The sequence below is a fragment of the Emys orbicularis genome, assembly GCF_028017835.1.
Source record: "Emys orbicularis isolate rEmyOrb1 chromosome 21 unlocalized genomic scaffold, rEmyOrb1.hap1 SUPER_21_unloc_4, whole genome shotgun sequence".
NCBI classification, from domain to species: Eukaryota; Metazoa; Chordata; order Testudines; family Emydidae; genus Emys; species Emys orbicularis.
The window spans coordinates 127,043-140,058 of NW_027045158.1; the positions used below are offsets into that span (position 1 = coordinate 127,043).

At 54.7% G+C, this 13,016-nt stretch overlaps 1 protein-coding gene across 1 annotated transcript in view; it reads right to left on the minus strand.

The window, feature by feature from the left end:
- Window positions 1-6,940, minus strand: part of LOC135895057 (leukocyte immunoglobulin-like receptor subfamily B member 2) — a 39,039-nt gene extending 32,099 nt beyond the window's left edge. Inside the window, exons 1-2 of the mRNA XM_065423115.1 lie at window positions 6,922-6,940; window positions 6,091-6,381 (exon numbers count right to left, since the gene is read on the minus strand). Coding sequence (XP_065279187.1) covers window positions 6,091-6,381; window positions 6,922-6,940 — 310 coding nt within the window. The remainder of the gene's footprint in view (window positions 1-6,090; window positions 6,382-6,921) is intronic.
- Window positions 6,941-13,016: the final 6,076 nt, after the last annotated feature.

Below are 13,016 nucleotides of genomic sequence, written 5' to 3' on the forward strand. Positions count from 1 at the left end.
ACTGGGCTTGTTTAGCCTGCAGAAGAGAGGAGTGAGGGGGGATTTGATAGCAGCCTTCAACCACCTGGAGGGAGGTTCCAAAGAGGATGGAGCTCAGCTGTTCTCAGTGGGGGCAGATGACAGAACAAGGAGCAATGGTCTCAAGTTGCAGTCGGGGAGGTCTAGGTTGGATATTAGGAAAAAAAATTTCACTAGGAGGGTGGTGAAGCACTGGAATGGGTTCCCTGGGAAGGTGATGGAATCTCCAGCCCAGGGCCGGCTCCAGGCACCAGTGCAGCAAGCAGGTGCCTGGGGCGGCCAATGGAAAGGGGCGGCACGTCCGGCTTGTCGGTGGCAATTCGGTGGCGGGTCCCTCAGTCCCTCTCAGAGGGAAGGACTCACTGCCGAATTGCCACTGAAGAATGAAGTGGCGGCGGTAGAGCCGATCTCGGCTTCTTCTTTTTTTGCCGTTTGGGGTGGCAAAAATGCTGGAGCCGGCCCTGCTCCATCCACTGGGCTTGGCTGCACTTGCGAGTTACAGTGCAGTAAAGGAGCCCCGGGTGCCCTAGCTCAGTCCCCGTCCACACTGGTTAGGCACGTAGAACGCTCTGACTCCATGGCTACAGCGCTACTGGTACTCCATCTCGGCGAGTGGAATAACTTTTGCTGCGCCTTGGCTATGACGCCCAGGCATCAATGTGAACAAGGTGTTTCATTACTGTGCTCTGATCGGCCTCTGGAAACATCCCATAATCCCCTTAAATCAAGTGGCCACTCGTGTCATTGTTTTGAACTCCTGTAGGAATACGGAAATGCCCTTTCAAAGCTCCGTTTCTGACAGCCGCATGCAAGCCATTAGTGTGGAATGCTGTGTGAGAGAGAGGCAGGGGGGAGGGGGAGGTCTGCTGCTGTCGGAACTTACAAGACAGCATGCTGACATGCTCTCAGCCCCCCCAAAACCCACTCTCTCTCCCCCCACATACACACAACACACTCCCTGTCACACTCCACCCCACCCCCCCATTTGAAAAGCACGTTGCAGTCACTTGCATGCTGGGACAGCTGCCCATAATGCACCGCTCCCAATGCTGCTGCAAGTGCTGCAAATGTGGCCACGCCAGTGCGCAAGCAGCTGTCAGTATGGACAGACTGCAGCGCTTTCCCTACTGCACTCTCCGAAGGCAGGTTTAACTCACAGCGCTCTACATCTGCAAGTGTAGCCATGCCCTCAAAGGTTTTTAAGGCCTGGTTTGACAACACCCTGGCTGGGATGATTTAGTTGGGGTTGGTCCTGCTTTGAGCAGAGAGTTGGACTAGAACCACCTGAGGTCTCTTCCAACCCTAATCTTCTATGATTCTATGATTCTATGAAGGGGTTCGGGGTCCTGGCCACGCTTACCGGGGCTCAAGGAAGCAGACACCAGGTCCCTGTGGTGGCTCTGTGGGGTGCATGCTGCTTTCGCACCCACAGGCTCCGCTTCCCGCAGCACCCATTGGTTGTGGATCCCAGCCCATGGGAGCTGCAGAGCCGGCACTGAGGCAGGGGCATCACGTAGAGCCTCGCTGGCCACCCCAGCGCCTAGGGGCTGCAGGGACTCAGCAGCCAGTTCTGGGAGCTGGGCAGACAGGGAGCCTGCCTTAGCCCCAGGGCCCTGCTGCGCTGATCTGACTTTTAAAGGCCTGGTCGGCAGTGCCAAATGGAGCAACCAGGGTCCCTCTTCTACCAGGCGTTCCAGTCGAAAACCGTACACCTGGCAACCCTAGTACCCACTGACCCGTGGCTGTCCGTCCCGATGGATCTGTCCATCAGCCTCTATATAGAAGAATTGAACTAATCAGTTCTGTATGCAGGGACCATCCCCCTTCGAATAGCCCGAATGGCCCCATTGGTGTCTGAGCAGGGAGCCCTGTTCCCTGGGTATGAATTGTTCCATTTCTCCCGCTCACCTTCTCCTGCCGGCTCTGTCGTGGGGGGATCCATCTGCTGGGGCCCAGCTGGGTCGGTTCCCTCTGTGGGATTAAAACGAGCATTGTCTGGGATGCGGGAGGGAGGGCACCGAGCACCCAGCCATTGGCCCTGAAACTCCAGTGGCAGTTGCTGCCCCCTGGCGGGGGAACCCCCCAGTGACGCTGAGCATCCCATCAGTGCCAAGACCCCCTGAGGGTCCGTCTTGGTGTGGGGCTGGGCATGGGGATGCCCAGACAGGCCCCTCACCTGCTACCACTACTTCCACGTGGTCACTGGGCTCCGACTAGACGGGCGGGTCCCACTTGTTGCTATATAAGCAGCTGTAACTCCCTGCATCTCCCCGACTCACGCTGCGGATGGGAAACTCAGCCACGTCCTCAGCAGGCTCCATCACACGCAGTGCGTCCTGGTCTCCAACTTTACTCAGAAGGACTCTCGCTCCCCAACACCTACACTCACACCAGACGGTCACAGCTCCCCCCCGGGGCGACCTCCCACTGGGGCACAGGGAGATGTTGGGTTTGGGCTCTGCAGGCAGGAGGAGACAGGCGGTGAGACAAAGATCCCAGCATGGTCACTGCGCCCCATCCCCACAGCCTGGCTCTAGTGATGAGGCCGATACAGGGGTCTGCAGGGAGAGAGTCTCCTGGATGCTTTCCCCCCAAATCCAAGACCGAGAGAGCTGGGCTAGTGACACAAGAGACACGGGGTACCCCCCACCCCTCAGCAGGGCAACAGTGCAGATCCATCTGCAAGGAGCCCATGGAGGGGTGGCTTGGTCAGTGCAAGGGGACCTAGAGGGGACCTAGAGGCCAATTGCATTTTATCTCCATCAGCTGGGGAAGGAGAAATCAGTTCAGTGTGGAATAATCACAAGTGAATCATAGTTCGCTGGTGTAGCAGGAACTGCTGTGTAGGGTCACACTAGGAACAATTGCTGAGCTTTCCAGAACAGTAACTACCATTGGCTGAATTAAACCCACTTCATGGGCCACAATTTACATTCATGGAGCACCAAAATCTGGAGTTTGAATGTACAAGGTACTAGGCCAGAACCCCACTTCTCTACGGTCCCTTCGCGGCTTCTCTGTTCTTAGGCTGGTTTGTTGTATCTTGAGCCAACCTCTTGTGCCGTCTCTGTTTGCTGCTCTGAGTTCCAGCTCAGATACCTGCAGCTATTTCTCCAGGTGATGGGTCGGCTTCTCAATTGAACAAATGTCCCTCCGTTGCTTTTTTTAGACTGCCTTCGCTCTCTGGCAATTTTTCCCTGCCTATCACTGCCCCTGAAGGTGCTGGGCGGACGTTTTGTCCGCACTATTTGCTTTACTTTCACTACAGCTCACTTCCTCCTCATTACTTAACCCTGTTTCTCTTTGCTCACAGTTGGTTTCTGTCAGGTTTCATTTGTGCTTTACTTCTCTTGCGGTTTTCTGATGTAAGCAGAGTCAGAATGAGCTCTCCCCTGACATCTGGTGTTGAGTTGTGGAAAAGGACTTTAGGGGCTGATCTCGTTTGCCTGGACACACCCACCCTGCCTAGCATGATGGACTGCCTGCCAAAATGGTCACTTTGGCTGCTATGGGATCCCCAGTCTCTTTGTTATTGGGGCAGGAGTAATAAAGCATTGTTTTCCTGGTTATGTGAACCAAGGACAGTAGAACTGTACTTGGCATTTTATGATGGAGGGACTCGCCCTCAACTAATCAGCATTCGCTAGGCAAGGGATGTGGGTTCCAAAACTCAGTTAAGGGGGGGGGGGGGTTTGAGATGGGAATGTGTACCCAGTAGTGTAGGGTGTCTTTTCAGGGTTGTAAGTGATACTCTTTTCCCTTCTTTCTCCCCACTCTGTAACAACAGAGCTAATTTTGACTCCATTAGGAGTCTTGTTACATGCTGTAGAGCTAAAATCATTGATACTTAGATCTATTTTGGGCTAGTAGTGTATCAGCACTGAGGCTGAAGTTAAGAAGAACTGAGAGCTGTGTTAAGTAGGGGGGGCCCTGAAGACAAGTTAGTGAGCAGCTAGTGGGGAGGAGTGGATAGCGGAGAGGCGTGGCTGGTGGAGCCGTGTGGATAGTAGGGCGGCTGGTGGTGAAGGTTGCAGCAGAACCCCATGGAGAGGTGTGGCAATTGGCTGTCAACCCGAGCAGCAGAGCATGTAAGATGCCTGCCCCCTCTGCCACTTTCACCCGGGGGGGAGGTAAACTCTGCAGATGAACTTCTGAACTCTGGGGGGCTGCACTGACCAAGGACAGAAACTGTGGGTGGGGGTGACTGTTGGGTTGCTGGACTTAAGAGATCTTTTGCTCATGATTTGTGTTAGGAATCCTGTTTGTGGTGTTTCCCCAACATAATGCCACATTGTTTCCCTCCTTTGTTAAAAGGCTTTTGCTACACTCAGACTCCGTGCTTGCAAGAGGGGAAGTTTTGCCTCTTAGAGGTGCCTGGGGGGTGGTATGTAATTGTCCCAGGTCACTGGGTGGGGGTTTGAGCCAGTTTTGCATTGTGTTATTGAAATGGAACCCTTAGATCAGGGGTGGGCAAACTACAGATCCGGCCTGTCAGGGCTTTGGATCCGGCCCGCGGCATGGTGCCGCAGGCCCCGTGCCACTCTCAGAAGCGGCCTGCACCACATCCCTGCAGCCTGGGCGGGGGGCGGCAGAGGGCTCCATGCATTGCCATTGCCTCCAGGCACTGCCCCCCGCAGCTCCCATTGGCCGGGAATGGGGAACCGCGGCCAATGGGAGCTTAGGGGGAGGTACCTGGAGGCATGGCAAGGACAGCGCGCGGAGCCCTGCACCCCCCTCCCCCAGGGGCCATGCAGCGACATGGTTCCAGTCGCTTCCCGGAGTGGTGCGGGGCCGGGGCTAGGGCAGGCAGGTCCTGCCATGGCCCCGGTGTGCACTGCTGCCAACCCAGAGCCGCTTTAGGTAAGCTGCGCCGGGCTGGAGCCCGAACCCCTCCTGCACCCAACCCCCAACTCCCTGCCCTAAGCCCCCTTCCTGCACCTTGCACCCCTCCTGCACCCGAACCCCCTGCCCTGAGCCCCTTGCTGCACCCCTCACCCCCATGCACTTCAGCCCCCTGCCCTGAGCCCCCTCCTGCACTCTGCACCCCTCCTCTGCCAAAATCCCTTGCCCTGAGCCCAATCCTGCACACCGCACCCCCTCCCACACCCTGCACTCCCTCCCACACCCCAACCCCCTGCCCCAGCCCTGCATACAATTTCCCCCCCCCCCCAGATGTGGCCCTTGGCCCAAACGTTTGCCCACCCCTGCCCTAGATACTGAACCCGGGCCTTGTTGCTGCCAACTCTGACGGGCAGAAGGGTTACACTAACAATTGTTTTGGTAACTTAAAAACTCTTTTTTGTTCGTGTTTCACTGCATGGCTTTTCCTGTAACTTTCCCCCTCAAGCCTCTGTCTTTCCTCTCTCTGCCTCCTCCTGTTCCTCCCATCTCTGTCCCTTCTCAATGGGACTTTCTCCCTGCCAGCTCCGTGCCTGGCACCCTTTGCTGACACAGCTCAGCCACTGGGTCCCTTTCCACTGGCTCCCCGCTCGCTGGGTCCCTTCAATTCTGGTGCTGGCTGCTGGTGTCTCTCCCAGCGCTGAGCAGCCTCCCTCTAAACTTTACCAGCTGTTTCCACCAGGAGCACTCAGGGTGGTGGAAGGAGCTGCTGGCTGCTGTCCCCCGCTGTTTTCTTTCTCTCCCCACCACAAAAAATACCGTCCCAGGCTCGAGCTCACCCCACTTCTGCTGCCCAGGAATCCTTGGGATTCTCCCCACAGCAGCTGTTTTGAGGCTGCTTCTCAGTGATTCCATCCCTGCCGCCCAGCCGGGCATCCCCTCTGCTGGGCCCAGGGCTCAGGGCAGAGCCTGGATCTGAGCGTCCCATTGGCGCAGAGACCCCCCTGATCAGGGGCATTCACAGGAATAAAAATGTGGCTGCTTTTGGAGGGGCACTTTGTGTGCCCCCCGCAGCCACAGGAGCTGGCTCTGCTCCCCAGAGGAGTTCTGTGCTCCAGCCCCACTGATTTGGGGGGCTACTGCACCTGATTGCTCCCCTTGCACATGCCCCTGCCCCTTATGGTCCGGCTGGGTGTGGGGCTGGGAGCGGGGATACTGAGCCGGGCCCCTCACCTGCTACCACCAGCTCCACGGGGTCACTGGGATACGACCAGGTGTATTGGTACAATTTGGAGTGATAATAGCAGCTGTAGCTCCCTGCGTCTCTCCGGCTCACGTTGTGAATGGGAAACTCAGCCACGTCCCCAGCAGGCTCCATGTTCTGCAGCGCATTCGGGTTTCCATCTTTGTACAGAAGGAACATCATGTTCTGGTGCTGACCCTGACACCGGATGGTCACGGCACCCCCCAGGGTGACCTTCCCCCTGGGGCTCAGGAAGATGGAGGGTTTCGGGTAGTAGGTCTCTGCAGTGAGAAGGAGACAGGCTATGAGACAGACCCCGGCACAATCACTGCGCCCCGTCCTCGCTGCACGGTCCCAGAGATGGGGCCCCTGGAATAAAACCCAGCCAGAGGAACCTCTCCGAGATCCCAGAGATTCCTGGGGGCTCTGCCCGAAACTGCCTAAAATCCAGAGCACCCCTCTGTACCCATCTATCTCCTTAATGGGGCTCTGCAACCTGGGAGCTAGGACTCCTGGGTTCTATCCCTGACTCTGGGAGGGGAGTGGGATCTAGTGGTTAGATCGGGAGGGGGCTGGGAGTCAGAGGTGCTGGGTGCTGCACAGACACGGAGAGAAAAAGCCCCCGACCTAAAGCCAAGTCCTGACGATCTAACCAGACACAAGGTGCAGGAGAGATGATTATCCCCCATTCAGACAAGGGGAAATGGAGGCACAGGCAGGCTAAGTGACACCCCAAGGAGTGTCCCATCTGCCCAGAGACCCCCATGATGGTCTGGCTGGGTGTGGGGCTGGGAGCAGGGACACTGAGCTGGGCCTCTCACCTGCTACAATGATCTCCATGATATCACTGGGATATGACCACGTGGGCGGCTCCAATCTGGAGCGAGATCAACAACTGTAGACCCCTCTGTCTTCCCGCCTGGTGCTGGGGATGGTGAATTCACCCCCGTCCCCAATAGCATCCAGCGCCTGGATTTGGAATCCAACTTGATAGAGAAATAACCTCCTGGCCTCGCACCAACACTGAGAACGGATGGTGATGGCTTGCTCCGGGGTAGGGTGACCAGATAGCAAATGTGAAAAATTGAGATGGGGTGGGGGATAATAGGAGCCTATATAAGAAAAAGTCACATATATCGGGACTGTCCCTATAAAATCGGGACATCTGGTCACCCTACCCCGGGACGATCACCCTGCTGGGGCTGACGGACATGGAGTGTCCAGGAGCAGGGAGCTCTGCGTTCACACACAAACAGGAGTGAGATGGGGAGACACAAACCCCTCCCTGTGTGTCTGTAACCTGCCCTTAGCGCCCAGCCCCAGGGACAGCGCCAGGGCTAACAAACACCTCACTGCATCCACAGGGAACCTGTGGGCCGGATTCTGATCTCAGCCCACCAGTAGGGTGACCATATTTTCCTATGCTGAATAATGGGACACCTGGTAAAACTACTCCTATTCAAGTGAGTTCAAAGGCAATCAATGAGAACTACTCAGTACAAACATTCAAATTAACAACAAGTTGACTGAGCCCCTGTTAAAAAGAAATACTGCGTAGCTGGACTCTTTTTTATTGACCTTCTTATCTTTAAGGATTTAGGGTTCACATGAGTAGGGGTGACACACACACCCCTATCTGCCCCCCTATGGGGAGAGGTTACAAACACACACACAAAATCCTGTACCCCTCTCTCACACAGGGAGGTGACTGACGGACCTGAACCTCCTTGCCCAGTGCTCTCCCCCCTCCATGCCTGACTCAGCCCCCAGGGATGGACCCGCCTCTCCTTGTGCCTGGTGCCGTGTCTTCCTGAGGCAACACGTGTGTGTGTGTGGGGGGGGGGGGAGACACAGGGTCACATGCCCCCTCCCCAGATTTCTGCCAGGGTTCACACCAGAATGTGGCCAGCAGCAGCCTTTCGGCACTGTGCGGGAGGGAAGGGACGGGAGCTCCTTCCAGCCACCGAGGAGGAGTGGGGGGGGGGGGGGAAGGGATGACCTCATCCGTCTCTTTGCAGAGCTCATCTCTCCCCCTGTCCCGCAGAGATGGAAGCAGCTTATCCCTTCCTGCCTGCACAGTGTGGAAAGGCAGCTAACACCCCCAAGCTGCTGCTGGCCACCCACATAAACCAGCCGCCTCCTGCCCCCCAGCTACAGTGCGGGCAGGAAGAGGTTAAGCCCTAAGGCTGCATTGTGCACCAGGGAACCTGACTGCTGGGGCTTCAGTGAACCCGTCCAGAGAGGGAGCTCAGCAGGGGAGGGTGCCTAGGGGACGGAGCAGCCCCGTGCTCCCTGGGGGCAGGACCCAGGGCGAGGGGTGAGGGGTGAAGAGGGTGCTAAGCCCCTGCCCAGGGGGTTGCTGTGGAGCCTGCAGGTTTGGGGTGTGAATAGGCTGGAAATCGCTTCCCTCCCCCCACCATAGCTTAGCTGAGGGGCAGAGAGGCTCCCCCGTGCCAGCGCTGTGCGGGGCTTTGGCACACCCAGGGCTTGGCTCCTCCTGGCCAGTGCCCCAGGCTGGAGGGTCTTGGCCTTTCCCGGAGCACCGGCCAGGGCCGGCTCCAGGCACCAGCAAAGGAAACAGGCGCTTGGGGCGGCCAACGGAAAGGGGCGGCACATCTGGGTCTTCGGCAGCGGGTCCCTCAGTCCCTCTCGCAGCGAAGGACCCGCCGCCGAATTGCCGCTCATGAATCAAGCGGCGCGGCTGAGCTGCCTCCGAAGTGCCGCCGATCGCGGCTTTACCTTTTTTTTTTTTTTCCACTTCACCGCTTGGGGCAGCAAAAAATCTGGAGCCAGCCCTGGCGCCGGCCCAGCCAGAGGCAGTGGGGGAAGGAAGGAAGCCGGCCAGGCTGTGAGTGAGCTGAGTGCTCCGACCAGGGGCTGGTTCTCCCCACAGCGCTGGGTTGGGCTGCGTCCTGCCGGGGGGGGGGATATGGAGGAGCAGCAGGGCTGGAGGGGGGTGAAGAGGCAAAGCAGGGAGAGGACAGTGAGAGGGGGAGCACGTAAAGGGCCGATGGGTCGGCAGCAGAGTTAACACGTAACCAGCTGCTGCCTGGCACTTGCCTGCACCCATCAGCTCCCGCAGCTCGCGCCGGCCAGAAACAGGACGGGGGGCGGGGCCCTGCTGGACAAGAAGCGGCACTTTGTGATGGGGGCTGCAGTGATGGACCAGCAGGGGAGTGGCCAGCCCCGCACGCTGCATCTTCGCCCCGCCACCAGCCTTGCAAACCCACCCCCATCATCGGCCACTGGACCCCACCACTCCCTGTTTGTGGGCAGGTGACTGGCAAGCAGGGATCCAGCCAGTACTGATGAGGGGGAGACAGTAAATACGGGACACTTTGCCCTCCCTCCAGTCAATCAGGAGTCACCCCCAACTGCACTGGTGGCAGGGTTAAGTTCTGATCTCAGCCCCCTGGCATCAATCCAAGGACACTGAAATGATGTTGTGGGTGAAAGTTCAGGGCTTACCACCTCTTTTCATCTTCCCCTTCCTCCCTCTCCCCATCCTGGACACTAAAGTTTCCCCTGCCCCATAGATACTCACGTCCCGACACCCTGCTCTGCCCGGCCAGCCAGCAGCCTGGAAAGGAGATGGCTTGTTAGGGACCAGATCCCAGAGCAACTGGATCCTACACCCTGGTCTCAGATGCCCCCTCCATGGACACATGCCCTGGTCTCAGATCGCGCCCCCCCCCCCATGGACACATGCCCTTGTCTCAGATCCCCCCGTCATGGGCACATGCCCTGATCTCAGATCTCCGCCCAATAGACACACCCTGGTCTCAGATCCCCCCCATGGACTAACGCCCTCGTCTCAGATCCCCCCCCAAATGACACATGCCCTGGTCTCAGATCCCGCCCCCCCCCCGGCACATGGCCTGGCTGACTCCGATACTCACCAAGGAGGAGGACGGTGAGAACAGATGCCATGACGGGGCAGTGGGGGCCCCTCAGCGCTGCCACTAACACCCCAGTGCTTAGCTCCATCCAGCCTGAGACCTGAGTGTGAGCGGAATGAGGAACTGCGCCAGGTGCTGCAGCCCCAGGAAGCCTGTGATGCGCTCGGCCCCTTTCTTCCCATCAGATGGTTTCTCTGCAATCTCCAGCCCAAATCTACCATGGTCAGAGCAAAGCCAGCTCCCTGAAACGCCCAGCAAACCACATCCAGGCCCCCACCCCCAGTCTCAGATGTGACGGGTTAGATCACAGAAACCCCCTTGGGAGCTGCCACCTGATGTGCCCAGACTACTTCTGCCCCTGCTTTCCCTGCCAGCTCAGGACTCCAGCACCCTGTCCCGTCTGCTCCAACACAGACCCAGGGTCTGAATTACTTGCCCCCAAAGCTGCAGTCTTAACTGAAAGCAGCTCACAGAAGTGTGCTTGTCTCTAACACCCAGACACCCAGCTCCCAGTGGGGTCTAAACCCAAATAAATCCGTTTTACCCTGTATAAAGCTTATACAGGATAAACTCATAAATTGTTCGCCCTCTATAACACTGATAGAGAGATATGCACAGCTGTTTGCTCCCCCAGGTATTAATACATACTCTGGGTCAATTAAAGTGATTTTATTAAATACAGAAAGGAGGATTTAAGTGGTTCCAAGTAGTAACAGACAGAACAAAGTAAGTCACCAAGCAAAATAAAATAAAATGCACGAATCTATGTCTGATCAAACTGAATACAGCTAAGATCCTCACCAATTCCAGAATGCTCCCTTTTACAGACTAATCTCCTTTTAGCCTGGGTCCAGCAATCACTCACAACCCTTGCACACTGTCCTTTGTTCCAGTTTCTTTCAAGTATCCTGAGGGGTAGGGAGGCTCTCTCTTTAGCCAGCTGAAGACCACCATGGAGGGAACTCCCATGGGTTTAAATAGACTTTCTCTTGTGGGTGGAGACCCCCTCCTCACTCCTATGCACAGTCCAGCCCCAAGATGGAGTTTAGGAGTTACCTGGGTAAGTCACAGGTCCATGCATGACTCCCAATTTTTACAGGTAGCATCCATTGTTTACATGCTACCTTGAACGACCTCAAGTAGACTTCTTATGTGGATTGGAGCATTCCAAGATTCATTGTCCTTTAAGTGTCTCTTGATTAGGTACTTAACTTCAACATTCCTTTCTCCAGGAACTGACCAAATGCTCTACGAAGGTTATTTAGAAATCAAGCCAGTACACAGCCAATATTTATAACTTCAAATACAAAAATGATACATGCATGCAGATAGGATTAATAGATTCAGTAGATCATAACCTTTATATAGATATGTTACATAGCATATGTAGCATAGATAGATTCAGTAGATCATATTCCAGTTATGTCATATTCCCATAAAGCATTATGGGGTCCAGCGTCACACTACCTAATAAAATGAAAGATACCAAGGGAATTAATTTATTTGCAGGTATCATCACATAGTCAATGATCGTAGGGGTTAGAAAAATGAAGCATGCATATCTTTCAGGATTTGAGAAGAGAAAGCAGAAGAAAGCTAGACAGATGCAAGAAGAAAAGGGAAAAAATAACTCTTCACAAATTTCTTCAGGCGCAATCCAAGTCAAGTCAGTTGACTGAGTTGAGCGATGCTGACATTGAAGGCTCTTCAGAGGTGGGAAGTGAAAGTGGTGTTGTAAGAGAAAAAGAAGAGGCGGTGTGTGAGGAATCCAAAATATTACCACATTCAGAAAACAATGTCATGGTTGTTGCGGAGGAAGAGAAGGAAATCCAGCCTCTTTGGATAGACAATGGAGAACACAGCGGTAACACTGCAATAACTGAGAAACTGGTACAGTCAACTAGTCCTACTGCTGTAGATGGGAATGGCGAAGAAGAGTTGTGCAGTAATGATCCAGCCTCTTGGAAGTACCTAGATATAAAGAAAAGAGATCTTATTGTATTGACGGGTCCACCACATAAGCCCGAAAACTTTCCTCTTGATTCTTTTGGCAGGAAATTGCCGATAACAGTTTTTTCTAAACATCTGAGCAATGGCAAATGTATTGAAAGAGACTGGATGGTGTGGAGTAAAGATGCTGTAGCAATATTTTGTTTTCCCTGCAGTCTCTACAGAAGTGAAACTCAAACTAACCAATGACATCATTCAAAATTTGTCGAAGGTGGAATTGCCGATAATTGGAAAAAGCTTTACGAGAAAATCAAGAGTCATGAAGAAAACGCTTTACATTTGAGCAATTACATTAAGTGGAAGGAATTATTTCAGACACTCAGGCCTGGTCTACACTTACCCCCCAAGTCGAAGTAAGGTACGCAAATTCAGCTACGTGAATAACGTAGCTGAATTCGACATACCTTACTTCGAATTTACCGCGGTCCACACGCGGCAGGCAGGCTCCGCCGTCGACTTCACGGTACTCCTCTCGCCGAGCTGGAGTACCGCAGTCGACGGGGATCACTTCCTGGTTCGATTTATCGCGTCCACACCAGACGCGATAAATCGAACTCGGAACTTCGATCCGCAGCCGTCGAACTACCGGGTAAGTGTAGACTAGCCCTCAGTGATAAAAGAGGCATTGATGCAGCATTGCAGCATTGTATTAAACATGAGGAAGAAAAATGGCATAAAATATTAACTGCCGTTGTTGATGTAATTCTTTTCCTAGCAAAGAATAATCCGCCATTTCATGGTAGCCATTCTACTGTTGATTATGACGACTGTGGACTTTTCTTGTCAACACTGAAGTTGTGGGCAGGTACAATACTGAGGTGAAACAACATCTAGAGATGGTAGCTCAATGCAGAGAGTCTGGTCGAAGAATGCAGGCTCACTACCTGTCATGGCGTAGTCAGAATGAGTTCTTGAAACCGTGTGGGGAGAAAGTTTTAAACTCTATTCTTGAAGAGGTAAGAAAAGCCCGGTATTTCAGCATTGTTGTTGATGGTACACCTGATGTT